Below are 27,396 nucleotides of genomic sequence, written 5' to 3'. Positions count from 1 at the left end.
GTATTCTAAATACGAAAAATTATACGTATTAAAATATAAAATAATAATGTGAAATCTTACACGCGTTGCAGCATTATTGCGCAACATATTTATGTGATTTTGTAACGAAAAGATTTGCAATTTTTGTTAATAACACGCTTTTGTCGCGTTTCCATATCTCATATAGCTATCTCTTTCTATAGTGCTATAAATATACATAGAAAAGACGGAATATACATAAATATAAGATAAAACCAAGTGGGATATAAAGGCATTGTTTTGTTAGTACGCTCTAAAAAAATGTTATCCATCAAAAAAAACAACCGAAAAGCATGTTATCATAAACGTATACGTGTATTAATCACATCAATTCATTCAGGATTACCAGAATTTGTGTGTGTGTGTGTGAGCACAGACAAATGATACATCACGATATTTTTCTCTCTTTTCTTTTGTTGCGATTGTCGAAACTCTACGATAAAGTGTGCGTTACCGTGACAGGAAACACGTTTAATAACGATTAATAACTTATATGCGCGGCAGTTGTTCAATGCGGTTTGCGGCGAACAAAAACCGAAAGAAGACTACCTTGAATTAGCAAATAAGTATTTGCATTCGCATATTTTCTTGGATCATATATTTAAAAAAGCTGCGCGTTCGACGGAATTGCCTCATCGCGCTTATTACGTATGCCGAAGCATAATTGCCCGCGAGGATTTCCAATTAAACCATAACGTGCGAGCGCAAAAGTAGATCAGAATCCTCATATAATTTTTCATCGCATTATAATAATCAGGAGCGAGTTGATAGAAAAAATGTTACGTCACTCGCGCGAAAGATGACTGTCGTTTTTCGCGCAACTTCGCTATATAGTTGCGAAGCCACGTGCAATTTTTTCTCGCATCGATAAATCGAAATGAAAAGACAAGTGGTTGAAAAAGAGGTACTACACCTCAGCATTTATATATATTATAAAGAGTGATGCGATGATTTCAAAAATAATTTTTTTTAAGTCAGATTGTTTTTACAATTTCTGTATTGCAAAAATTTGCAATATTCTCTACATAATTAAACAAGGACGTTCTCAACGCTCACAAGTTTGTGACTGGGGTTAATTAACGTACGTTGCGTAGATGGCGCCTGGTGTCACACATTTTTATCAGCTCTGCGATATATGATTTTTTGCACAAAAGAAAAAAATGTCAACGATTTTATTGCCACTAGAATTGAATAAGGTATTACACATACGTGAGAGATGCGCGTTCTTTAATTAAAAAATTTTGATTATATAAATAAATTTCTGTAGAAAATTTACTCGTATATTTGTCACTTAAGTTTTTGCATCTCGACATCTGCGCTAAAAAGCCTCGTTCGAATTCTTGGCTTTAAATAAATAAATGTAACAAAACAAGTGTGTTTTCTCACTTTTGTTTTTCACTGCCATTATTCAAAAACTTCGTGTAAAATTCTCGATGTACGGCCGTCGATAAAAAACGAAGCGACGATATCGCGGTACTCGCGCGTTCGGATTTATCGCGATAGGTTGTGTGTGGTTTCCACGTCATTGGCTGCCATTCGAATGTGGCCGCGTGGTTGTCATCTGTTTCTCGAAAACTTCTTCTCTCGTGTGGGAAGACGCGATAAGAAGACACGGGTAAGTAATTTACAATTTTTAATAGATACTTACTTTTGCTTTGCTTTGATATCACCAATCGGTACGGTCGTTGTTCGTCGCGTCACGCGACCGAAAATACAAACGCGGCGAATAGCGGTGTGATATATACGCACACGTTTCCGGGTATACATATATACACGTTCGAGGCGAATTTCTCAACTGTCCGTTGGCGCACGGAGGTGACACGGGTATGTATGTTACGCGACGATACGCGTTGCGGGTAGATAAGATTCTGAAGGACTATTTATTCGACAAAGGATCGAATAAATTCTCCTCCCTTTCATATTCGTGTACAAAAAAACCGAAACCGAGGAGAGCAAAAACGCGTCCGATCCTCCGACCGATCGGATCGCGGACACCGTTCTCTTCGAATCGCGCGATCTCGATTCTCGTCCGGTCTGAAACCTGTCGCGAAGTTGTCGCGATAACCTCCTCGGCCTGCCGCCGTTTCTCGAGGCCGTGAGTGAAATTTCTGCCATCTGCTGAAACAGCTGCCAATTTCGCGAGCAACCGTTATCTATTTTCGGCAGATATATAGCGCGTCCGGTAGTCGACGGAATCTACGAAAAAGTCTTTACGACCAGATACTTCGGTACGACCGAATATTTTCGAGGATTGCGTCGCGTGACGTCGCGATCACGGCCGATGTGTGTGTGTCAGCACATCGAAAAACGTGCGATTTGCTATAATTGCACGAGATTTATCTCTCGCCGCACGCGACGCCTTTCTCTCTACCTGTGTACTTGTTTTTTTTTTTTTTTACTCTTTTCTGCGAATACGTTTGTCTGTATTGTGTCTGTTTTGTTTTAGGAGTCAGTGTGCTGTTGGAGGATCTGTTATTAAAAAAAATACCCAGTGTATTGATCAAAGCGTTTCTTGATTGTGTTGGAGCTTGTTGTCTCAGCAATAATGTCCGGAAGCAGTGATAGTTTCAACAACAATACCTGTGTGGTGTGTTACAAGAATGTTGACATCTACAGCATCGGCATGTGTGAGCATCCTGTGTGTTACGAATGTAGCACCAGAATGAGAGTGCTCTGTCGGCAGAACGAGTGTCCAATCTGTCGTCAGGATATGCCAAAGGTTGTGTTCACGCGAGAGATTAAGCCGTTTCATAGTTTGACTAATATAAATCTGGTGGACACGCGATACGACATCTATTTCTGTAGTCCTGACATTCAGGAAAAGTTTACCGAATTGTTAGCTAACACTTGTTCGATATGTAAGGAGAAACAGGTGTTTAGCAGTTTTAGTAGTTTAAAGGATCATATGCGACAACGACACGAGCTGCATTACTGCGAACTGTGTGTAGAAAATTTAAAGGTAACTAGCTTTGTTTAGTTGAGAGCGCATTATTTTAATCAGCAAAAAACATTTTGTTAGTTTGTCTATCAATTTCTCTTTCTTTCCGAGCAGATATTTTCACATGAAAGGCGTTGCTACACAAGAGCAAATCTGGCCACGCATAGAAGAAAAGGTGATATTGATGATAAAAGTCATAAGGGTCACCCGCTCTGTGAATTCTGTGATCAACGTTATATGGACAACGATGAGCTTTATCGACATTTGAGGAGAGATCATTTGTATTGTCACTTCTGCGACGCCGACGGTTTGCATCAGTACTACAGCTCGTATGATTATCTCAGAGATCACTTTCGACAGGAACATTATTTGTGCGAAGAAGGATTGTGCGCAGAGGAAAAGTTTACGGGTGTTTTCCGAACTGACATAGATCTAAAAGCGCACAAGGCTACGGTACACGGCAAGCAGTTAAGTAAAGCTGCCGCGAAACAGGCGAGAACTTTAGAACTGGAGTTCACATTGGCGCCACGCGGCGAAAATCGGATGAACAGAAGAGGCATGCCAGGCCCCGCTACATCGAGAAGCTCGAGAGATTACAACGGCAGAGACTATAATGTTAGAGATTATCAATCGGGACCGACGCCAAGCGGATCTACTTCGTTCGCGTCCAACAACGAGCCTATTTTCACGAGACAACCGGATGTACAAAGTACCGACGAGTTCCCTACGTTAGGTGGCGGCGCCGTTCCCCCCGTCGTTCCCACGTTAACGCAGCCTAAGAGCAGAGGAAACGTGACTATTCGCAGTACCGTGAGAAATCAGCCGCTCGCGGTTACGGACGAAAACTTTCCTGCGCTTGGTCCGGATTCGGCAGGACCGAGTATCTCGAAGACGGTGAACTTTAGCGTCTCCAGCAGTAGTAACGCTTCGGGTTCCGGTGGTATGTCGCAGTGTCAAAAAGCTTCCACATCTTCAAACGTTTCCATTCAGGTGAATCACGAGCCCAACGGTACCGTCACCACTCGAGTGTCCGGACCCAACATCAGGATACGTCCCGCGCAATTGTCCATAGATTCCGATTTCCCCGCCTTAGGCAGTTCCGAACCGTCCACCAGTACTGCCAATTCGACACAGTGGAAAGAAGTTCTGCAGTGGACTTGCTCGAAGTCGGCATCAACGAATGTGCCGAAGTCAAAGAAAATCGCGCCAGCGCCCGTGATACCTTCGCCGCCGACCATTCAATCAGGAGAAGATTTTCCTAGTTTATCCAAATCGTCGAAATCAAAGAAACAATCTGTGATTACGATGGTGCCATCGGTACCTTCGTGGAGACAGAGCTCACAGAATAACGGCAATTCGCAGAGCAATTCCAGCAATAACGCGCAAAAATCAACAACTGACCAAACCAAGAGCAAGACAAAGAAGAAAAAAGCGAAACAGACTTCTAGCAGCAACAGTTCGAGCGGAAACGAATCTAATAACTCGAAATCGAATGCGAATATCGCGGTAACAAAGAAGAACGTCGAATTGGCGCACAGCGTTGACGTGAACAGCGCGTCTAACGAGAGCTCGCAGAGCACGCAGGATACCAATAACAGTATGAGCAATATCGACAACGCGTCCAAACATTCGAACGTTCGTAATTCGAAGGAAACAGAATACACGAGTAAGAAAGATAAGAAGAAGAACAAAAACAACGTGGACGCAAGTTCGGACGTTGCGACAGTTATAAACATGGAATCTGTTGGCGGAGGCAGCAGCAGTTTTTCAAACGGAGAAAAACAGAGGAAACGCAGCGAGCTCAAAATAGACAGCTTGAACACGACTAACAACAATATACATAGAGCGGAGGATTTCCCCGTTCTGGGTAGCGTCAGCGGCAACAGACTGCCTGACTTTACGAATCCGCCGCCTGGTTTCGCCTCACCGACTCCGCCACCACCACCTGGATTTTCGATCAAATACAACAGTATCGACCGATTGCAAGGCAGTAACGGCTTGACGTTCACGAACAGTTCCGGCGAGAGCTACTCCATTCTACCGGACAACAGCAGCAAACATTCTTACGTGACGCCGCCCGACTTTCAGAAACGAAACAGTTGTCTCGTGACAAAGCTCAATGACGTTCTGGTGGAACAAGATAAAATCGAAGAGTTTCGCTACGTTAGCGGTCTATTTCGCGGGGGCACTTGCGACGCGCAGGAGTATTACACACATTGTCGCGAAGTGATGGGCGCCAGCGCGTTCGAAAGCGTGTTTCCCGAACTTCTAGCGCTACTGCCGGACATCGCGAAGCAACAGGAACTGTTCAAGGTACATAAGCGAGAAGTCGGCGGCAAGACGAAGGGATTGGAGATGTGCGCAACGTGCGGCCAGGTTCTCAGGAACGGAACGGACTTCCGAACACATATGTCTAGTCACACGCTAGAAAATCACTTTCCGGCATTGGGCAAATGCAACACGCCACCACCGAAAAACACGTGGGTACGTAAATGAGTAAAATTGCGCTCACACATCGACCGTCGTTGTTCCCAGGAACTTGAGTGAACCGATTCGCCCGTGCTGAAAACAAATTTTGTAAATACAAACGCTCTTGTGTTATTTGTATCATCACCGAGATAATACTTGTCTCATATTGTGTTACACACACATCTATAGTACGTAAAACTACCAGCATGACTACGTAATATTTATTCTAGAAAAAAAAAAAAAAAAAGAAAACACGATTAGGGTTGAAAACTGTGCATAGAAACTAGCGTTGATTGCATTCGCTACATAAGATCGTTTACACGTTTGTTGTTGAAAACAACATTTGTGTGTGAGGCGACAATTTAAAAAATAAAAGAAAAACAAAAAACTAGAGAATACGTAGCTTTTACAGACGGTTGTATTAACAATGTGATTTTCGAGTCACGATTGGCGATGTAAACGAGAATCAGATATTTTTTTGTATAATAATAAACTTTATGAAAAAATAAGCTAATGATTACAAAAGTCTGTTACAAGTTACAAAGATGAAGACGCAGACATATATATATGAAGTTATATTATATTACACGTTGTACATAATTATATATATATATATATGTGTTATATATAATTATATACACATTGTATTTATATAGATAGAGCGTACTGACGTTTCGGTTTCACTGTGCTGACCGTGTATACATACACGCGTTTTTCTTCTGTAATTTATTTGCTATAAAATTTTGTTCGAGGAATAGAAACGTTATAAAAGAGATTGCCGTATACGAGTATATGTGAGAAAAAAAATTAATTAACACCAGAAACATTAACACAAATCGTTTGATACGTTATACATTACAGAGTCTTGTTACACACCGCTGTTTTGTATTGTAATAAAAAAAAAAAAAAACAAACAAATGTACATTTCAGTTATAACACGACAATACATAATTTTGACCAAAAAATAAGAGAAACCGTGCGCTATTCCTTGATTTCTGTCTCTCTTTCACAGCGTTTCCCACTTCCTTTGTTATATTTTACTCGAGATTATATAACAGAGCAAAAAATATATATGTGTTTTCATCTTTTTTTTTTTTTTTTTACAAGGTAGATAAAGTAGTCGCACATCTTTTCTGCGTGTATTCAAGATTTATTGCGCAAATGATCTCTAAACACACTTTCCTTACACAGTGTTTAAACGAGTAACTTGATTAAAAACGGAGACAATCACAATCTGGGGCTCTGGAAAGCCCTTTGATATTGAGTTAAAGTTTTTCGTTTTATTTCCTCTGAGATGATATAATAAAGTTAATTCAAGTTACTTACTCGTATAAATCTTACAAGCTAGCGTTTACTTATCCGAAAACTTAATTTATTCGAAGAAAATAATACGAGAGAGTGTAAACGATCTGCGCGTGTAAAACATACATCACAATACATCATCGTGTGTCATTCCTGATGAATAGCACGGACGTAGATAAAGCTATAAAGAACAAAACTAATCTGATTTTCTTTTCTTGTATACGATAAATGTACAAAATAAATAAACTTACTGCAGTTGAATCTGTAGTGTTGCAGACTGTAACTCAATAACTTGTCACTCAATGCATCAAAGGGGGTACTGTCATTAGAATTCAAAGATATAAAGGTATGTATGAAGAAACTTAGAACTCTATATACACAACCTTTATATATATATATATATAAATATATATATATAATCTTAGAAATCATGTGTGTATATATATATATATACACACACACATATAAAGAGAGAGAGGACATCTCTATTATAAATCTTTATATACATACGTAACATATATGTATATATATACGTTCCTCTTTTTCTACAAAACAAATTTCGTCCCAAAAACATACTTTGCATAAATTTTACCTAGACGATGGAAAAGTTTTCAGATCTCACAAGCGTCCCTTAGTATTAGCGCATTGCGACAATCTTGTTTTTTTTTTTTTGTTTTTTTTTTGTTTTTTTTCTGAAGCGATTGTAAATGTTGCGATGATTAAGTAAACTGTACATTAGACATTACATCGATACAAATTTGACAACGATGAAAATCGCTGAGCGAACTCCGTTCTGTTCTACGTCCATACTCGAGTAAAAATAAGTTGTCCTTAAGAATACCAAGTAATAATAATGAAGCGCTATCACTTTTTGGCCAGCTCGTTACTCAGCCAGTCCAGACCCTCGTACAGTCCGTGTCCTTGAGTGGCGCAGGTGCTCTGAATGTACCAATGGCGACCTCGCAGCGAGTTCAGGCCTAGTTTATCCGTAAGTTCGGCCGCGGACATGGCATTGGGCAAATCTTGTTTATTGGCAAACACCAGCAACGCGGCGTCCCGCAGCTCGTCCTCCTTCAGCATGTTTGCCAATTCGCGTTCCGCCTCGCTTATACGCTCGCGGTCATTGCTATCTACGACGTAAATTAGGCCCTGGGTGTTCTGGAAATAATGCCTCCAGAGTGGTCGAATCTTGTCCTGACCGCCCACGTCCCACACGGTGAAGCAGATATTCCTGTACTCCACCGTTTCCACGTTAAATCCGATTGTGGGTATGGTGGTGACGATTTCGCCTAGCTTCAGCTTGTAGAGTATGGTGGTCTTGCCGGCGGCGTCCAGGCCGACCATAAGTATCCGCATCTGCTTCTTGCCGAATAGTCGGGTGAACAAACTGCTGATCGTGAGACCCATCTTTCGTCCTGATCAAAACACGCAGAAAACGTCAGAAAGCTAGGATTGTTCGCCAACAACCGAAGGTTGACGACAATGACACGGGGGATGAGAACGTTGACAACACCGCGCGATTACGCCGATGTGCGCAACGAGGGTTCGGGAACGAACACCCGACACAGCTGTTTTGGCGCTTACCTCGTGCGCTGACACGGGAACTCTGACCGGGATTGACGTGTGTGGTTTTTTCAACTTTCCTTCTGTCTTCGATACGCTCGCCTGCTCGCCTTCTCCGACAGAAGCACACCTCGCGGAATACGTGCCGCAGAAAAAAAAAAACGTCACCTCGCGGTCAAAAAGCGCCGTACCACCGGAAATAGTTGGCACGATTTGCCACGCACGCCACACTTCGCTCGTTCGTTTGCGGATCGTAAGATAAAAGCTCCAATTCTCGACGAAGCTTTTGTCACTCGCGTTTTGTTCGAACGATCGGAAACCGCGTGACGCTTCCTTGGGTGTTTCCTTTTTTTTTTTTTGTACGAAAGTCGCGTGTCACCGTCCGCGCGGGATGACAAATCACAGGTCACGATTCTCGCGGGCGCACTAGATAACCGGCGAGAAGTGAGCCGCCCAACTGTTGCCAACTTTGATCTCGACGCGCGTGATTTGAAGAATTTAGAGAAAAGCGCGTCACAAATCAATTGTTTAATAAGTACATTTTTTTGATTTTCTACTGTAAATATAAAAACTAATTTTAAACAACACGTCGTCATCGGTTTGATAAAAATCTCGTTTGACGTTTCTCTATTGACGTTTCTCTGTTGATTTGAAATCCGAAATACGCAGTATTTCAAAAGCTGCGTTCCGTTTCACGCATACGCGCGCGCGTATCTATAGTACACGTCACGTATAGTATAGATAAACGCGCGCATATGCGTGAAACGGAACGCGGCTAAAGATTCTCTAGTAATTATATATGTTACGTATATATATAGGTAATTATATATGTTACATATATATATATAGAGGTTAAGAGGGTACTGGAGCCCGGCCTGTAAACTGGATAGAAACCTGTAAACCGACGTTTTAAAAACCTAAATTTCTCTAATTTTTAAATTTCTTTACTGCATTACATAAAAAGTGCTTCTATAGAAGCAAATACATATAAACAACTATTTAGTGCTTTTGAAAATAGATATATAATGCCTTTTGAAACTCTTTTTTTCATTCATAATGATAGCATGTGATAACCTATACTGTCATCACACTAAGACGTTCTCATCAATTAGATAGTCATACCATAATCTGAATGTCTCATTAGATTCGTTTTTGTCGTATCTGTGGCGCTTGTTCATTGTAAATATGTACATAAGCTTAGAAATAATTCTACATACATGAATATATAGTGAGGTTATAGAAGGAAACTGTATAAGAAAAAATTTATGCTGAATTTTGACATTCCAAAGAATAAGCGCCAATCCTTAGCACAATTTACTTATTTTTGTAGAAGCATTTTAGATTTAATGAAGTAAATACGACACCAAACGTCATAGGAGAAAGTCGGTTTACAGGTCTCTATAGTCGGTATCCAGTACCCTCTTAAGTGTACACACAACAAGTTTCCTACGTTCTGCTATTCGGTCAAGATGAAAATGGACGTCGACATGGAGCTGCAAGAGACCAAGGATGCCGTGTTGCAATTAATAAAAGACAAAGATAAGATGGAAGGTGACATACGAGCGCTGAGAGAGATTTTGGACTCCGTACGTATTTTTATTATAAATTCAAACAATTAGCGAGACAAAAAAATTAAACGCGAATACCGCGAGTTTCGTTTTGCGCAGCATGATCTGTCAAAATTTGACGAACTTATTCTATAATTTTTCGCCGCAATTGCAGAATAATATCGGCATGAACGAACCGCTGGTCGATTCCGAAGGATATCCCAGACAGGACATCGATGTGTATCAAGTGCGACACACGAGAAGCAAGTTGATACGTACGTAAATATATTTGTTGTGTTTCGAGGTTATAATGTTTGTGTGTGTATGTGTGTATATTTTGATAACACGTCATGTGTTGTGTCTCATCAGATCTCCTAAATGATCACAAAGCATTGATGACGAAGATAGAGGAAGGGTTGCACAAAATTCATGCCGCTTCAAAAGCTACAAATGGAGACCAACAACCTGCATCTGACGCATCCAGTAGTCCGGAAACAGAAACACTGGAGCCTTTCTTGAGAGTGAACGTAGTCTCATCCGGTTCACCAGCGGAAATTGCAGTATGTTGTTGTGTTCTTATGTTTTTTTTATATCAACAACCCATTTTGTGAATTTAAATGGAAAACTTCACATTTCAGAACATATACATCGTTTGATATTTGATGCTTTCGCGGTGTGTAGTATTAACATACAAAGATGTTTTTTCGGGTTTGAGTGTCATTTTTATACCAACGTTTCGTGAAGAGCAGCCTGATACTGTATCAGGCTGTTCTTTAAACCCTGATGAAGTGAGCTAATAATGTTCACGAGACGTCGGTATAAAAATGACACTCACGCGGTTCAAACCCGAAAAAACATCTTTGTATGTTATATACATCGTTTGCTCGTGATAACAAAATCTTGTTTTTTTCATCAAACCGAACTAATTGCTGTTTTTTTCTTCTCTATCAGGGAATTCAAGTCAATGATTTGATAATGCAATTTGGATCCGTGCACTATCGGAACTTCAAATCGTTAAAAGACATTGGGATGCTGGTGGAGAACAGCAGATACAAGACGTTCAATGTGAAAATCAAACGGGGATCTAACGTTATAATTCTGTCGTTAACTCCGCGTCCTTGGGACGGCAAGGGTCTTCTCGGTTGCAATGTAATACCTCTGGAAGTAGTTGAGAGATAGAGTTGTGTCATAGATGATGGTGTAAATGCTGCGAGATATGTTTTTTTGTGTATATTATTATATTTAATACAGATATATGTGTAAAAAAAAGAATTTTGTATTTTCTAATGTGTATGAAAAATTATTTCTCTCTTGTGTTAAAACTTAAATATAAATAAATATTGAGATGTGTGTTACGAATTATATCGACGCGACGTTTGTTTTTCACGTGTGAGAAAATTGTGAAAAAAATTTATTTTTAACACAACAACCTAACAGAAAGATCAAGAGTCTAAAGACTCGCGTTAGGTTTCGCTGGACGCTAATTGACAGCGCGACATAACGGGCGAGATAAGAAATACTGTATCTATATTTTTTAACGCGTCATCTCGCGTTATATGCGAGATCGTGCGTTTTTAATGGTGATTTTGTATTAAAAATCGTCGACGCGCGAAAACGCAATTAACAATGGCCGTTGCGTCATCTCAGCAATTAAGATGGTTCTTATTGTTCGTCGAAATTCGCGACAAAGTCGCTTGCGTGCGCACAGGTAAAAGCGGTTGTCCATGTCCATCCGTTGGGACGATGACATAACCTCTTTTCGCGGAGTGGGAGCTGTGCTGCGTTCGGCACCCGATATTCTTCCATCTGTGTCGCACATGAGCCAGACAGATTCGCGTAAATTCCCGTGCAATCTTATTATTTAGACAATCTGGAAAAGGATCATCCGGTAAAAACATGACGACGGAGAACGCGCAGATTCGGGAACACGCGTCAAACGGCGTCGCCGAGGACGACGATGTCGTGACACCGTGGACGGTCACGAGTAACAACGACACCGGAATCGATTACGATAAATTGATCAGTGAGTCACGCGTTGATTCGTATTTCGCGATATCGGGCAATTGTTTCTCAGACATTTTTGACGAGAACGCGCGTTAAAAATGAATTTTATTTTGTATCAATGGATTTTTTTTTTTTTTTTTATATATAGGTTATATTCTTGACAAGTGTGCACGTGTCGTCGTGACGAATGCTACCTATTTACAGTTTCGAGATTTTATAAATTTTTTTTGACGCGTGCATTTTTTTGCTTGCAGAGAAATTCGGAAGTTCCAAGATAGACGACGAGCTGTTGGCCAGATTCGAAAAGATCACCGGCAAGAAACCTCATCACTTTCTCAGAAGAGGGATATTCTTCTCCCACAGAGATATGAATACCATTCTGAATCTTTACGAACAAGGAAAACCGTTTTACCTTTACACAGGTAGAGGACCTAGTTCGGACGCTATGCATCTGGGACATCTCATTCCGTTTGTGTTCTGCAAATGGTTGCAGGATGTGTTCGATGTTCCTTTGGTCGTGCAGATGACGGACGACGAGAAGGCTATATGGAAGAATATAAAGATAGAGGACGCCATCAAACTGGCCTACGCGAACGCGAGAGATATAATCGCCTGCGGCCTAAATCCCGAAAAAACCTTCATCTTTTCAAATTTGGAACACGTTGGAAACAATGCCGCATTTTATCAGAACATGATCAGGATACAGAGAAGCGTCACGTTCAATCAGGTGAAGGGCATTTTTGGATTCGGCGACAGCGATCCGATCGGAAAGATCGCGTTTCCACCTACGCAGGCGGCACCGGCCATTTCCAGTTCGTTTCCGTTTATCTTCAAAAACGCCAAAGTGCCGTGTCTGATCCCGTGCGGAATCGATCAGGATCCTTACTTTCGCATGACGAGGGACGTGGCGCCTAAACTTGGTTTTCCCAAACCAGCCTTGTTACATTCCTGCTTCTTCCCGGCGTTGCAAGGTTCGAAGACGAAGATGTCGGCGAGCGATAACAGCACCGCGATATTTCTCACGGATACCGCCAAACAGATCAAGAATAAGGTCAACAAGCACGCGTTCTCGGGCGGTCAGGACACCGTGGAGAAGCACAGACAACTCGGTGGAAATTGCGAAGTGGATATATCGTATCAGTGGTTGCGATTTTTCTTGGACGACGACGAGCGATTGGAACAGATCAGAAAAGTCAGTTTTTTTTTCTCTCACTTCTTTCTCTCGTCCAAATTTCTTCAAATTTCTTCGAATTTGACTGTTGCCGTTAATGCGAGAATCGCTCGTTCGTTTTTTTTTTTATTTCTTTCAGGGCTACACCAGCGGGGAGATTCTCACGGGCGAGCTGAAGAAGGAGCTAATTGACGTGCTGCAGCGATTGGTTGCCGTTCATCAGGAAGCGAAGAGTAAAATAACGGACGACGTCGTCAGACAGTTCATGACTCCCAGAGATCTCGATTTTGTATCGAAAACGAAATAACCGGTTGGCGAGCGTCAGAAGTACCAGTTCCAAACTCGTCCTTTTCGCGTCCGTGTATTTATCTCCAATGATCCTGGTAGAGAAAAAAAATTCGTATTTAAGTTTATTTATTTGAAAATACCTCGAACACGTTGTACTCTCTCTCTCTTAAAGTTCAATTTAGTTTTCAAGTGTGTGTTACTTTTTCGTTAAAAAAAGATCAAAATAACAATTTTTCTACGAATCCGCTTGTCGCCTCGTTATTTAGAAGCTTTTTTGTGTACAGATGTATAAAGGTTCTTCACGTTGAAGCTTTGTATATAGATGACGCAGCACGCATCCGCGGTTTTTTCTCCGTCAACGATTTTTGTAAGCAATCGATCTCTCGATCAATCACGATGTAAGAAATAAAAAATTGTGTTTCAATAACGTGCGCAATTGTTGATATATATGTATATATATATTTTTTTTTTCCGCCCTTTTTCTCAGCGCATGCGCCGCGCGTAAAAAACTCGCGAATCGCATGGATTCGAACGCTCGGCCGCACCAACGTTCCACTTTCTCAGGAATTATTCGAAACTGGGTCGAGCATCGGCTTCACGAAGCGGCATCGCGCGCATTTGTTTTTTTTTTTTCACGCGAGCTCGTGATCGCGCGGGGATGTGGCGGCCCCGCCATCGAGGAGATCAATGAGCTGTTGCCTGAGAATTGCCGAACGTTTATATAGACCGACGGTGTGACGCTCGAGCACAAAACGCGGATTAATGGAGTGCATCTAGGTGTAATAACGTGTAATCCAATGACCCGTTGTCTCCCGTGTTCTCGCCGTAGCGGAATTCCCATCGGCTATCAGCCAATCAATAAACCAATCCGATACGACACACGGACCGTAAAAACCCCGCGTCGTATCCGCGCGACCGGCACACACGTTGCGGCGGCGGATTCGTTGCGAATTTTTGAATTTCGCGGATAGGGATCGGTCGCGGCGATGACGCGGCGTTAATTAAACGCTCGGAAATAAAATTATGATGACTACTCTCTGCTTATCAGCCGCGTAATCGCGCTCGTTTCCGCGCGACACCTCTCGAAGAAAGAGAGAGCGCCTCGGGGACGGGTGCAATTCCGGAGTATATATCTCGCGCGAGCGAAGAGTTAATTTTACACCCCCCTCATTGTGTGCGCGGCGCGCGCGTATCTCCTCTCTATACAATAAAGCGAGATATGTATCGAGGACCCCGGAGGCTTGAACGGAAAGCGCGCGACGCCGATTGGTCGACGATGACGACAGCGCGCGGTTCGCTATTAATAAACCTTGCGCACGCGCATCGTCACCGAGCGCCGTGTGTATCCGCCATTCATGCGAATCGTCGATTTCGTTGTTTCTCTGTGTGTGCAGGCAGGCGGGCACGAGCAGGCACGAGAGCAGAGCCAGCCAAAGACGAACGAAACGGTGGTGCGACGGTGTTGGTTTATATACTCGTGCGCTTTGCGAAGCAAATACGAAATAAAAAAAAACAACACGCGCACACATGATGCGAGCGCGTTAACGGCTCCCCGGGGTACCTACATATTGCAATATCGCCACGCAATAGAGCAGCATCAACAGCAGCGACGGCAGTTGGTTCGACGAGTTACGCATCTCGTTTTTAAGTAGCCGAAGCGACGATGCTATTTGGTCACGGTCCGCCGACGTAAGTTCCTCTGAGTAAGTTAATTCGCGAGCCAAGCCGCGCGCGAGAGATCCGCAACCGAGCAAGCGAGCGAGCGAGCGAGCGAGCGAGCGGCGTAAACTATTTTAGTCGCGAAAATTCGCCGTTGCCAAATAAGAGAGGCTTCCTCGCGCGCGACGTTGTGTGTCCGGCGACGCGCCGTTACATCGTCGTAGCGCGAACGTTATCGAGATCCTGTGACAAATTCGCGCGCGGCCTATCACCGATCTCGCGCGTACAACGCGTGGCGTAAGCGATATAGAATCATTCCGTACCGGCCCCCGATAATGCACGCACTCCACGTACGTTGAGAGAAACGCGTCGTCGTGTCGGCGGACGTGTTTGCGCCGCGTAGCTCCAACGTGGTGCACGGGAGAAATCCTCCCAGCGGGGTGCTTCGTTTTCGACTTTGGCCTTTCGAATCCTTTTACACTTATGCGGACAAAACTTGATTATTCCGCGTTATTGATGCGTTTCTCGCGTTGTCGTTTCAACAATGCGACGTGAAAATTTTCTGTTGAAAGAGAAAACTCGCGTGAAATTAAGTTTGTTTTGCGAACTAAACCGAAATCTACCGGAAATTTATTGAGGAATAATTAATTAATTATTTTTAATTCTGTTATATAGTAGCCTTTGATTTTTAGGTAAATATAAGAGAAGTGCTGTGTTCTGAAGATCAGTGTGAACAATGCTGATCAAATAATATACAGCAAGGAACTTGATCAGGATACAAATATTTGGCAAGTAATATGGGGGCATTTTTGGATACACCAAAAACAGAGAAGTGCAATGAGCATGGAACTGGCAATGGCCTGCGATACGGAGTTGCCAGTATGCAAGGCTGGCGAATGGAAATGGAGGATGCTCACAGAGCAATACCTTGTCTGGAAGGTGGTCTATCCAACTGGAGCTATTTTGCGGTGTTTGATGGCCATGCAGGCGCGTCAGTATCAGGGCACAGTGCAGAGCATCTATTAGAATGCATCATGGAAACAAAGGAGTTTAAAGCGGAGGATGTTATCAAAGGGATCCATTCTGGGTTTCTCAGACTAGACGACAAAATGAGAGATCTACCCGAGATGAGTTCCGGCACAGACAAATCTGGGTCTACGGCAGTATGCGCATTTATATCACCCAAAAATATTTATATCGCCAATTGTGGCGACTCCCGAGCAGTACTGTGTAGGTCCGGGGTACCAGTTTTTGCTACGCGAGATCACAAGCCTGTTCTGCCTGCCGAGAAGGAGAGAATTCAAAATGCAGGTGGTAGCGTAATGATCCAAAGAGTTAACGGATCCCTGGCAGTATCCCGAGCATTGGGTGATTACGAGTACAAAAATCTAAAGGATCGAGGGCCTTGTGAGCAGTTAGTGTCACCGGAACCGGAAATATTTGTGCGAGACAGGGACGATGAACACGATGAGTTTCTAGTTTTAGCATGTGATGGCATTTGGGATGTTATGACCAACGAAGATTTATGTAGTTTTATACATTCAAGGCTACTGTTAACCGATGACTTAGAAGCAGTTACCAATCTGGTTGTAGACACTTGTCTTTATAAGGTATATAACCATGTATTTTGAATATTTATTTTCACAATAGAGAGAGAAGAAAGAGTAAACCTGCAACACAGAAATTAATATGTATACATATCTATACATAAGACATGTCAAGACATTTCAAGAAAAAGAAAGATATCTATATAGTACATCAATAATGTTTTGTGAATTATTTATGATAAATATGTAAATTTATTATATGCTATTTATTATGCTAGACCATATATTGTTGGTCTTTTTATAATTTTAAGTTTTAAGAACTGTAGAAAAGTTATTTTATATATTTTATACAATGCAATATACCTTCTTTATATACATATATATATATACTTAAGAATTAAAAGAAATTGGAAATTTGGTTACAGGGTAGCAGAGATAATATGAGTATAGTCTTGGTGACGTTCCCAGCCGCGCCAAAACCAAATCCTGAAGCACAGAGGCAAGAGACCGAGCTGGAAATGGCTATAGAAAGGAGAATTAAAGGTTCTTTAACTTTTCCATTTTTACATCCATTATTTTCTTTCTGTTGTTGCAGTAATTCGAGATCACAATGCCATACACATCACAAAAAAGACGTAATAAATTAATATGATATATATATATATATACACATATACATATACATGTGTATATATAAACTGTAAGTACATAATGTGAGAAATTTTTCCTGATACATATTTAATAGAAATTTGCTACAAGAAACTTGGTGCCAAAGCAAAAAAACTTTATAAATATTAGAAATTATTGAGAAAGATTGATCATATAAAGCAATCTAGTCTATTTTGAGCAATAAAAAATTCTTTTATTCTTAAATACTTTACAATTTATATAAAATTGCAAATATTGCAGCATTAATCAAATGAAAAAAAAAAGAGACCTACTATACAACATAATGGCTCAAAGTATAATAATTTGCATTAGAACATATAATTGTATTGATAAATGGTAGAGTACAGTAATGATAAATGTGATAAATGTATTAGATAATCATATAAAAGTAGTTATATATATCGGGAAGTCATTGTATTATATAATTGTTATTTTTTTAGATAAATTTTATCGTTAAATTATATTGATTTATTGTGTTAGAGGTGATGTGTAGTTCTATAAAGTGATATATATATATATATATATATATGTGTGTGTATATATATACAATATATATATATATATATATAAAGTCAGGATAGTAATATTTGCTGTTTCATAGATGTTTTAAAATTAGTTTAAACAAACAAGTTCTGCAAAAAAGTATTATTTATACTCTACATATCATATGTGCCATGGGATATAACTAGCCATTACAATCTTTTATGAAAGTATTAGAAATGTTTTTCAGTGTTCAATGATACAATCACAACAATGATACAAAGTAAATTTCTAGAAAAATATTGATATAGTAAATTTAACTACGACTAACGGAAATGTAAATATTAAAGCTTGTACACAATCAGTTAAGCTATATAATCACATGATGTGTGATTTTTTTCATAATTTCTTCTTAACATTGCACTTTGTAATTAATTAATAAAATGGATGTCTCTCTTGTATGGTGTATGTGTTACATGAGAAAACAAGATGTTGATGTCGTAAATCATTCTGTATGTGAGAAAGTGCATATTCACTGGGGTTTTATCTTAATTTCTTCTTGTTGCATCTGTTATTCCGCGATCTTCCAGTATTTTCTATCACAATGCATATACTGTATATATTTCTTAGAAATTATTTATACATTGTGCAATTACATATAAGGAACATACAACACGTATGTAATATAAGAACAGATGCAACTAGATGTGCTTAAATAAATCATCATTTTCTCTCTGTCTCGCTCTCAGATCTCATATCATTAAAATTGTGTATATTCTAACTACTATATAACATACATAAACTTTAAAACTACTAACTTGTGCTATATATGTGTCTGCTATGTATGTGTAAATTGATGTGAGGATTCTGATGTTAAGAGAACTGAAGTGTATTGCAACAAGACAATATACATTTTTGTTTTGTTTTTTTTTTTGTTAGTATTAACAATATATAGCGACACAGAAATGAATATATTACAAAGTTTTAAGAGAATATATAAGTACAATTCCATACTATAAAAAATAGAAATAATGCAACATTCACATGAAAAAAAATACATGATAGAACTTAAGATATGATATATCTACTGATTATAATATAGGACGCGAAAATTAATGAGACTTTTAATTGATAAATTACTTTGTTTGAATAATACCATAATAATATTTGAATAAATCAAGACTTTTCTTATTATATGGCATTACTGTAATAATATAAAATTGTGAGAAGGTTTATCAAGGTCATTTAAAGTACAATGACAACAAAATATTATAAATAAATGATTCAAAACTTTTCGCGTCCTATTTGTGATCAGATTAAATGAATATATTTCATATTTCTGGTTATATAAAAAGACAAGAAGTTAGTCTGCATTATAGAATTAATAAACATTTTGTCATGTGTACAATGACATAGGTTGTTAATAAATATATAAAATTTATATTTGAAAGATGTATGTTCCACCCTTGGAGTTGATTAATTAATTTAAAGTCGAATATTTAAATATTAACTGTATATAACAGTAAATTTATTTACTGTTTTATAAGATATATACAAAAGAAAATTGTTCTTTTTTTGTTTTTGTGTTCCTCTTTTAAAAGTTCATCTGAATCGTGTTACAAGGTAGGTGCAAACTTTCTTACAAAAGTTTAACATTTATTACATATTCTCTTGACATTATTTCTACTAGCAATGCATTTCTTATGGAGGAACATTGCAAAACATTTTTTTACAAAATATATGAAAACATATATATACAATTCCAGAGGTGGACAATGTATTTGCGTCATGTTGATTTTTTGTTTTTATATATAAAACTTTACTAAAATGTATCTACTTAAGACGGGAGTATGTTTCCATAAGAAATGTAATGTAATTACGTTTTACTCATCCAGTCCTAAGTAGATGCATGTACACGATATTGTCACATGTACGCCTATGTTTCTGATGTCAAGTTATCAAGTTGCTATATTTTTCTTGCAAGAGTCTTCTCAACACGTTGCATGTACAGATCTAACATCTGTCGTATTGTAACATCTTACTTATATATCATTGCAGCGCTTATATAAATTATAGCATAGCTTGAACTTTCCTCACAAATTGCTAATATTGTTCTTATTTCAAAATTATTTTCAAATAGATACATAGAAGTGCACACACGTACAATCACACATGAATGCGTAAAGAAGTAGTGAATTTAAGTGATAAAAAAAACAAAAGCAATTGCTATTTTATACATCTATGGGAAATCTAAATCATAAATATTAAATCACACACGTTAAGCACATTTTATCGAGCATATATATCTTACGTATAAAAGCACATATATTAAGTTGCACATAGTCTAAGAACATATAATTGACTGTTATATGTTATTTATATATATATTTTGGTATCTAATATATATAAGTATATTTATGTAATATCTACTGCCGAATGTGCGAGTTAATACTTGTTTCTTTATTTATAGAAATAGTTGAAGAAGAGGATAAGAAAGAAGATTTCGATTACAACAGAATGCTTGAACTTCTTAGAACAAGCGAGATAGATTTTCCGCACTTACCTCCCGGTGGCGGTCTTCATGCTAAGTAAGTTTTGTAACACTTAAACAAGTTTTATCACATCGCAAATTCTTACACAGGGTTAATTTTTACACAGCCAAGTGTATTATATAAATTTTAATAGAAGATAAAAATCTCGTTACTTACATAACACGTACGTGTCGAATCCAATCGTTTTGAAGAATTATATCTTGTCGATTGTGTAGCTTCGTTAACAGAAATTGAAAATATTAACTCCTTATACTGTCTTGCTGTGAGTTCTGTAACACATTGACATTGCAACTGCCAAATAAAACAGTCAGCACTCTTCTACCAATTTGGCTGAATTCCAGAATATATTATAATTAGATTGCCGTCGTAAGAGTTCAATAATTTTACACTTGACCTCTAAACGAGTCTGAACATACTACTAACTACGTATTTATTCTCTCGTGAATCTCGTAATGTAAAATGATAATTTTATTGTTGTTTTAGGCAACCTTTCATCGAAAAAGTGTTTCGGGAAGTATGTCCCAGCAAAGCGAATAGTGTAAGTGTTGGATACGTCCCTTTGACATAACTAACCCTCGATCTTTTTCTATATTGCATTGAAGGTACAATTTAAATGATAAGACATGTTCCATATTCGTTTAAAGATGCAGAACTTACCGAGAATACGTTTATTTGATTATATAGTATAATCATTAATGTAAGAAAATCTTATGAATGTTAAAGAAAAATTACACTGTTGTACTATAAAAACTGGTGAGTCCTGACAGAACTAAGTGTGTCTATGAAGGATAATTAGTAGATTTGGCAACGTACATTGCGTAAAACAACTAAACAATATTATGCAGACAATTTATTGAATATTAAGTAATTTTTGTGTGTAAGTGTTTTTCTATCTACTCTACATGTGTATTATTTGTTCCAAGCTCGAGCTACGTAAAAATTTTATTAGCTATCTATAGTAAAACAGCTTCTCGGATATGTATTTGTCGTAAAAAGTTCTATTTCTTATATACAAATTGAAAGAGATTTTTGTAATTGCGTTAGAAAGAGAGAGAGGGAGAAGGAGAGAAAGGAACAAATGGCGAAAACTTAAGTGCTGTATCGATAGTGAACATGCTTACTTAATTATTAATTTGCAGATTAATAATTAGTCAGTTAATATTTTTAATGGACTAATAATATACACAAGAAAAATATATCAACTACAGGGGGACTAAGGATAAATATCTACCTTTTACTTTTAATATGCATCTTCTTAAGTTTTTGAACGATGTTTTTATTTAGAGTATGTGTGTAAAAGAAATCGATCACGTGAAATATTTTATAAAGATATAAGAAACGTTTTTTATGATTGATAGCATATTTCAAGAGAAAGTGTAAAGAGTTGGTTATGCTATATCTGGAGTAATCAACGTCTTTTTTTTTTTGTTATTTAACAAATGTTTTTACAATTATCACTATTATTGGATTTTATAAATTTCTTTTCTATTTCTTGAAGAAAAAAACGTATTTATACTGCAGTATTGTATAAGTACAGCTGGTCAAATATTATATTAAAAATTAGATTGTAGAGATGTATACAAGTGAAAAATACTGAAAAACAAAAATAAACAGTACATAATAAAGATGTAAGTTTTAATATAAATATGTAAAAAGGTGTAGAAAAAGCATAATATGTTATTACGTATGCATTTATTTGAACATATTTTTAAAAGAACAATATCCTCTAAAATGGGTAATATTATTGTGAAGTTTGCACAATAGGATAATTACTATACATTTTATACCGCTTGCATTAATCTTTCACATGCAAAAAAAAAAAAAAACAAAATTTAACGTTACGTTCATTGAGAATGTACTTTCCTCAACCACACACAGTGTACAAAAACTTCTGTACTACAATACATACGTGAGGCGAGATTTTCATTTGAATTTAATAAGAATTTAGAAAAATATATTTCTGTCACATACCCTCTTGCCATGTTGATAAAGTGCATAATATTGCTATATATAAATATATATATACACATACATATATATATATATATATATATATATAATTATATATTTTTGTAGATCTAGAAAAGTTAGTGCTCAGATTATATATTTACTTCTTCGATCAGTACTTCCTATTCTTCATATATAATCGATTTACGATGTTTACAAAAAAATGATCAAGTTGGTGCACTTTTATAGACTGTAAGACTTTTATGTAAGAAGAGTAGGAACTGATTGTTTAGTTTTAAAGTTCAGTCTTGTATACAGATGAAATTGTGTCTTTGAGAAACTGTGTATTGATATTTTCTTCAAGTAATTTAAAAGATATCAACTTATAGCACTTAGCAAGGAGGCCTTGAGTTTAGTTTCTTATTTACTCTTATCTCTCGTGAGAGCTTTGATATGATTTATATGCTGTTTCATTTTAATATACATCAAAGATGAGATATCGGTTTAAAACATTTTTAGAATACAGAATTAGAAATATATCGTGCAAATTTATATCAGGAAGTGTCAATGTGAATTGTATTACGTGCAAAAAAACTTTGCGCAATTCAAGTACATTAAAATAGTATAAATGAACTTAATCAATATTAACAAAGTAAAAACACGCGCGTGATGTTTCAACTCTGATATATTTATTATATATACATATATATATATATATGTAATAGATAAATTAGTTTTGTAAACAATAAATAACGCATATCAAATCCATTGATCTATTTCTCTTTGATTTTATAAGCATTTCTCATATCTCTATGAAAATTCAGTATCTTTTTGAAAAATGGAAACTATACATCAAGGCCGTCTTTATATAACATGATGAAGCATACATGTGTACCAAAGTATATTTACCGTTTCTGGTTATAAAAGGACTATCCTGGAATTAATGAAGTTAACACACAATCTATTATATATATATATATATATCGTTTTAAAGTAATATATATTAGAAATAAAAATATATAAATCTTATGAAAAAAGAGAATGAATTAACTCTATTTTTACTAACAATGTCTCATTAAATGAAAACTTGTGAACATACTAATATATCTCGCTGGCATTAAAATTTTTTTTTTTTGTTTTTAAATCTGATCAGTATGACCAGAAAGATTGTGAAGTTTCATGATGAGTCTTTCCAGATGACAAACGCGATGCTGAAATCCGTATATAAATTACCCATACGTAATTATTGAATCCGAATAGAAAACTTCGCTTTACTGTGAACGTTGTGAAAGAAAATTTTGAATCACTCTTTAGCAGAAATGTGCAAATGACTCATTGAAAACTTCGCGAATTTTCGCGCGCTCTACTAATTAATATACTGTCTCGTTCATTTTTTATATTTATATAAAATCAGACACAACTTTTTTTAAATTAAATTCCACGACACAATAGATTGCGAATCACGGAAAGAGATATATACATGAAGTGTATATACACCTCTGAAGTGTACATACCTTAATATAATTTCCTTAAAGTGATTGAGATCTACCTAGGGATGCTATTAGGGTAACTAGATTATTATATACAAATTTGTAAAAATAGTTTGATAGATGAATATCTCCTCTGGCTGAGCTTTCGTGCCTCACTTAGTGACAAGTATAATGTTCATATTAACAATATGTGTTTCCAGTTCGTATTGCAATCAATATGTAGACCTATATATATATAGGAAAACAATGGTTTCAAATAAGACATTAAATATTAATTGATGGAACACCACACACAAACACATATACATATATACAATCTTAATCCGATAGTAATTTACGAGAAAAAAGTGAACATAGTTAATGTAACACTCGTCGCTTATCTCGTTAGAGAGAATTGAGTTAGAATTTTAACGTGGGATATAATTTTTGTTCTGTAGTTATAAACGTCTTTTTTACGCTATAGTCCTATTCTGCACATCGGATACAATCTTTACACATCAATAATATGAATATAAATGTGAAACGTGAAAGATTACATATAAAAAATGTGCTTCAAACGTGCTTCTTTACTATTATAGAGAAAAAACTTGTGAGTGTGAGAGCTTTGTACTTATTTACTATATATATATATATGTATATATATGTATATATATATATACATATATATATATATACATATATATACATATATTTATTATCTTTGCTATATATTTCTTTGTTAAATATTTCGATATATTTGTATTCTACAGAATAGGACTATTGAAACAAAATTTGTGTAAAATATATGTCTTCATATAAAAACGAAACAGTAGTTTTATTGATCTCACTGTTATATGTAGAATTAAACATCAATTGAACTTATAATTCACAATTGTAATAGCGGAATAGCTGACATGTTTTTGTGCGATTTTGTAATTTATCACAACTTTTTAATCTTGATTATAAGATCTCGTGGAAAAGTCACGACCATTAGTTTTATATCGTGTGTATAAAAAATTGCAAAGTATATCCTGCTATTACAATTATTTGTTTTAACCTATTATGTGTTGTATAACTATTTTTTTTTTTTTTTTAATCTTATTTTACATAGTCGTGGCTGAGTCGAAATTTTCTTGCAACATTTAGCATCGGAAGAACGGCAACCAACATTACTGACAAAATTCCTTTCTATGTGTTTTAACTATAATATTACTAAGAGTTTTTCACTGTTTAAGCAACTTACTCGATTGTGTTGTGTTATTCCTTATAATAAATCTAATACTAATCTATAATTCTAATTTTTGGAACTCTGTAATAATTTTGATAATCGCGCAATCTTTTTCGTATTCTTTTCTTACTTTTGAATCAATTTGTCCAAGAGATGTGCGGATCTTCATAACTATTTGTTTTTACTGTACATAATAGATATATCGATTGATTGACACAGATAATCGATTTTAACAAACCGTTTTTATTTTGTTTTAAACAATATATTTCGAAGTAATTCCTATTATTATAAAGTAACTTTTGCCAATAAATCTTTGATCTACAAAATAATATGAATTCCTACAATTAAAGATACTTTGATTGTATAATATCGTCTTAGTACACATACGCGTTCACTTAAAGTATTTTGTAAATGTGCACGTTCGCGTCTGCTGAAAGCAAAAGTAAACAGGATAAGGTCGTCACTTATCACTCGTGACAAAAGATAAAAGTTCGCACTCCAGAGCAGAGTTATACAAAATCGTGATTTTTTTCAATAAAAAGAGAGAAATACGTTCTTCCCGTATTTATTTGATTGTTTTAACACATATATACGCGCTCACATATGTACAAATTCTCCCTGGAAATATGCTATTGATACTTATAATGATATGTTTACAGAAATCACAGAGCAGTTAGTGTATACAATATGTATACGATTTCATACATGCAATCATGTGCAATAGACTGGCCGAACCGAAAGTGATGAAAATGAGATTTCTGTTCATCAAGAGTCACAGTGGAGCGACACGAGCAAAAGACCATGCGAGTTCAGAGTGGTAATGGAGTAACCAGTTGCAGTTAATTACAATTGAAAATCCATCATATGCGCGTACTAAGGAAACACATTGTACAAAACCATTTCGTCGGCAATCAAAAGGAAACACACAACAGCGAAAAGATTTGAAAAAAATTATTAGACATTATTTTAATTATATTAAACATATATGCATGCCTAATTTTAATAAAATTTTACTTGAAGAAAATAGTTTTGAAGATCACTGCGTGATTGAATTATGCTATATATCTTCATACGGCATAAGAATTATAGTAAATTATTGTGTTTGTACATATATATAAAGTTATTCTCATCCTATGTGTGTGTGTATTATACATATACTTTGATTGTATTTCATTTCTTATGCAGTCCAAGCAATTTTATTTTCGGTCGTAAACAAAATAAACTCTCCTACTTTTACATAATAGCACAAACTGAAGCTTATATATTTCTCTTCCTGTTGTTGTATTAGATTTTTTTATTTATTTGTTTTTTTTGTTTTTTACTTTTCTGACTGATTGCTATTCGTTACTTGGAACTAGTCGCCTTCTACCACTTCATTCTGTATTGACTCACATATTCAGCAATATTATACTGGGAATATAACATTATTGTGTTAAATTACTTTTACATATTTATTCCAAAATATTCAAGAAGATACAAAAGACTTAAAATGGTATTATAATTACCGTTATTGGTATATTTAAAAGGTATACGATTTCTCTCCTTAATTGATATTTACTTAAATATACCGCAATAACAGTGAAAAAAAACAAACACTAATTTATTCGAGATATATCACAATGTATCTTTGTTCAGATAAAACATAGCCGTATTTATGGTAATAAGGTAAAAAGTGTATATTATTCGCACGCACACACTCACACATATACGTTACTTAACATATATCGTTATTGTACATTTTCAAAAATGTGACATAAGTTGTTGCGTTTCGTAATGCAAATTTGCAATTGTTCTATATCTCCAACTTAAGCACCCGATTTGAAACGTATTGGTAACGCTTTGTTTAATGCCATAACATAAACAAATGATTTTCTATCAAAATAATTAAGATGTGTGTCATTAAATTAAATATACACTTGTGCTAAATCATAGCTACATTCGTGTCTGTCAACATTCCAATATTGTAACTTGTCTATTTGTAAAATTCTTCCCTCTTTTGCTCTTAAACATTACAAAATGCTATAACGTATTCAGAAAAAATTGAATGTATACATGTAAGAAAGTGTATGCGCAATATCGTAATAGACAATTCTACTTCGTTAGCTATATAAACATTTTTCTTCATAGTTTCATTCTTGTGGTATTTATAAAGAATAACTCGGTTTTATTCGTAAGAAACTTGTATGTGTGTCACAATGTCGCATAAAAAGTTTTTTTTTAATCGTAATAAGTATAATTATTCGATATAAATTAAAGTCTGTAATATTAACTTAAAGCGCAAATTAATTATTCATTATCTTCAACCTGATCGTTTTCAGGATCACAACTAATCAGGAGTTTAAAAGATCTAATACTCTTTCACATCTGAAAAAAACTTACTCTATATAGTTCAACAAAATCTACAATAGACGAGTTTTTATAGACTGACTGGACATTTAACTGAGAAAATTATTTGTTAACTATCTAGTAGTACTAATTTCTTATATATATATATATATATTACATATATATTATATATACGTACATATATACATACATACATGTG

The 27,396-nt window shown here is 36.4% G+C and overlaps 5 protein-coding genes across 12 annotated transcripts; 4 read left to right on the top strand and 1 right to left on the bottom strand.

Moving 5' to 3' along the window:
• The first annotated feature begins 1,549 nt into the window (after nucleotides 1-1,549).
• Nucleotides 1,550-5,677, top strand: LOC109859630 (zinc finger protein 598). Of its 4 annotated transcripts, none has more exons than XM_020438033.1 (3): nucleotides 1,550-1,633; nucleotides 2,465-2,977; nucleotides 3,071-5,677. In XM_020438033.1, the coding sequence occupies exons 2-3, from the start codon at nucleotides 2,564-2,566 to the stop codon at nucleotides 5,450-5,452; spliced, it is 2,796 nt and encodes a 931-aa protein (XP_020293622.1). In that variant the 5' UTR covers nucleotides 1,550-1,633; nucleotides 2,465-2,563; the 3' UTR covers nucleotides 5,453-5,677. The 4 variants fall into 4 exon arrangements, with proteins under 4 accessions (XP_020293622.1, XP_020293625.1, XP_020293623.1 ...); XM_020438036.1 differs by lacking the exon at nucleotides 1,550-1,633 and adding an exon at nucleotides 1,703-1,842; XM_020438034.1 differs by lacking the exon at nucleotides 1,550-1,633 and adding an exon at nucleotides 1,858-2,246.
• Nucleotides 5,678-7,367: 1,690 nt separating this feature from the next.
• Nucleotides 7,368-8,734, bottom strand: LOC109859629 (ADP-ribosylation factor 2). The gene is made up of 2 exons (XM_020438032.1): nucleotides 8,312-8,734; nucleotides 7,368-8,142 (listed from the first exon to the last, which is right to left on the bottom strand). The coding sequence occupies exon 2, from the start codon at nucleotides 8,132-8,134 to the stop codon at nucleotides 7,592-7,594; it is 543 nt and encodes a 180-aa protein (XP_020293621.1). The 5' UTR covers nucleotides 8,135-8,142; nucleotides 8,312-8,734; the 3' UTR covers nucleotides 7,368-7,591.
• Nucleotides 8,735-9,158: 424 nt separating this feature from the next.
• Nucleotides 9,159-11,126, top strand: LOC109859628 (26S proteasome non-ATPase regulatory subunit 9). 3 transcript variants are annotated; one of them, XM_020438031.1, is made up of 5 exons: nucleotides 9,159-9,186; nucleotides 9,760-9,876; nucleotides 10,013-10,112; nucleotides 10,207-10,397; nucleotides 10,789-11,126. In XM_020438031.1, exons 2-5 carry the CDS (start codon nucleotides 9,760-9,762, stop codon nucleotides 11,014-11,016), a joined length of 636 nt encoding a protein of 211 aa, XP_020293620.1. In that variant the 5' UTR covers nucleotides 9,159-9,186; the 3' UTR covers nucleotides 11,017-11,126. The 3 variants fall into 3 exon arrangements, with proteins under 3 accessions (XP_020293620.1, XP_020293619.1, XP_020293618.1); XM_020438030.1 differs by having other exon boundaries at nucleotides 9,163-9,186; nucleotides 9,685-9,876; XM_020438029.1 differs by lacking the exon at nucleotides 9,159-9,186 and having other exon boundaries at nucleotides 9,656-9,876.
• Nucleotides 11,127-11,349: 223 nt separating this feature from the next.
• On the top strand, nucleotides 11,350-13,729 carry LOC109859627 (tryptophan--tRNA ligase, cytoplasmic). Its single transcript, XM_020438028.1, has 3 exons — nucleotides 11,350-11,860; nucleotides 12,096-13,033; nucleotides 13,152-13,729. The coding sequence occupies exons 1-3, from the start codon at nucleotides 11,734-11,736 to the stop codon at nucleotides 13,317-13,319; spliced, it is 1,233 nt and encodes a 410-aa protein (XP_020293617.1). The 5' UTR covers nucleotides 11,350-11,733; the 3' UTR covers nucleotides 13,320-13,729.
• Nucleotides 13,730-14,655: 926 nt separating this feature from the next.
• Nucleotides 14,656-27,350, top strand: LOC109859621 (protein phosphatase 1B-like). Of its 3 annotated transcripts, XM_020438020.1 has the most exons (6): nucleotides 14,656-14,989; nucleotides 15,652-16,569; nucleotides 16,932-17,049; nucleotides 20,126-20,243; nucleotides 20,691-20,745; nucleotides 25,511-27,350. In XM_020438020.1, the coding sequence occupies exons 2-6, from the start codon at nucleotides 15,757-15,759 to the stop codon at nucleotides 25,526-25,528; spliced, it is 1,122 nt and encodes a 373-aa protein (XP_020293609.1). In that variant the 5' UTR covers nucleotides 14,656-14,989; nucleotides 15,652-15,756; the 3' UTR covers nucleotides 25,529-27,350. The 3 variants fall into 3 exon arrangements, with proteins under 3 accessions (XP_020293609.1, XP_020293606.1, XP_020293608.1); XM_020438017.1 differs by lacking the exon at nucleotides 25,511-27,350 and having other exon boundaries at nucleotides 14,657-14,989; nucleotides 20,691-22,106; XM_020438019.1 differs by lacking the exon at nucleotides 25,511-27,350 and having other exon boundaries at nucleotides 14,657-15,003; nucleotides 20,691-22,106.
• The last annotated feature ends 46 nt before the right edge of the window (nucleotides 27,351-27,396 follow it).

The sequence above is a fragment of the Pseudomyrmex gracilis genome, unplaced genomic scaffold, assembly GCF_002006095.1.
Source record: "Pseudomyrmex gracilis isolate BER0280 unplaced genomic scaffold, ASM200609v1 scaffold_273, whole genome shotgun sequence".
In the NCBI taxonomy this organism is placed as follows: domain Eukaryota; kingdom Metazoa; phylum Arthropoda; class Insecta; order Hymenoptera; family Formicidae; genus Pseudomyrmex; species Pseudomyrmex gracilis.
Note: the sequence above shows the minus strand (reverse complement) of the source record. Positions and strands in the feature narration are given on the sequence as shown.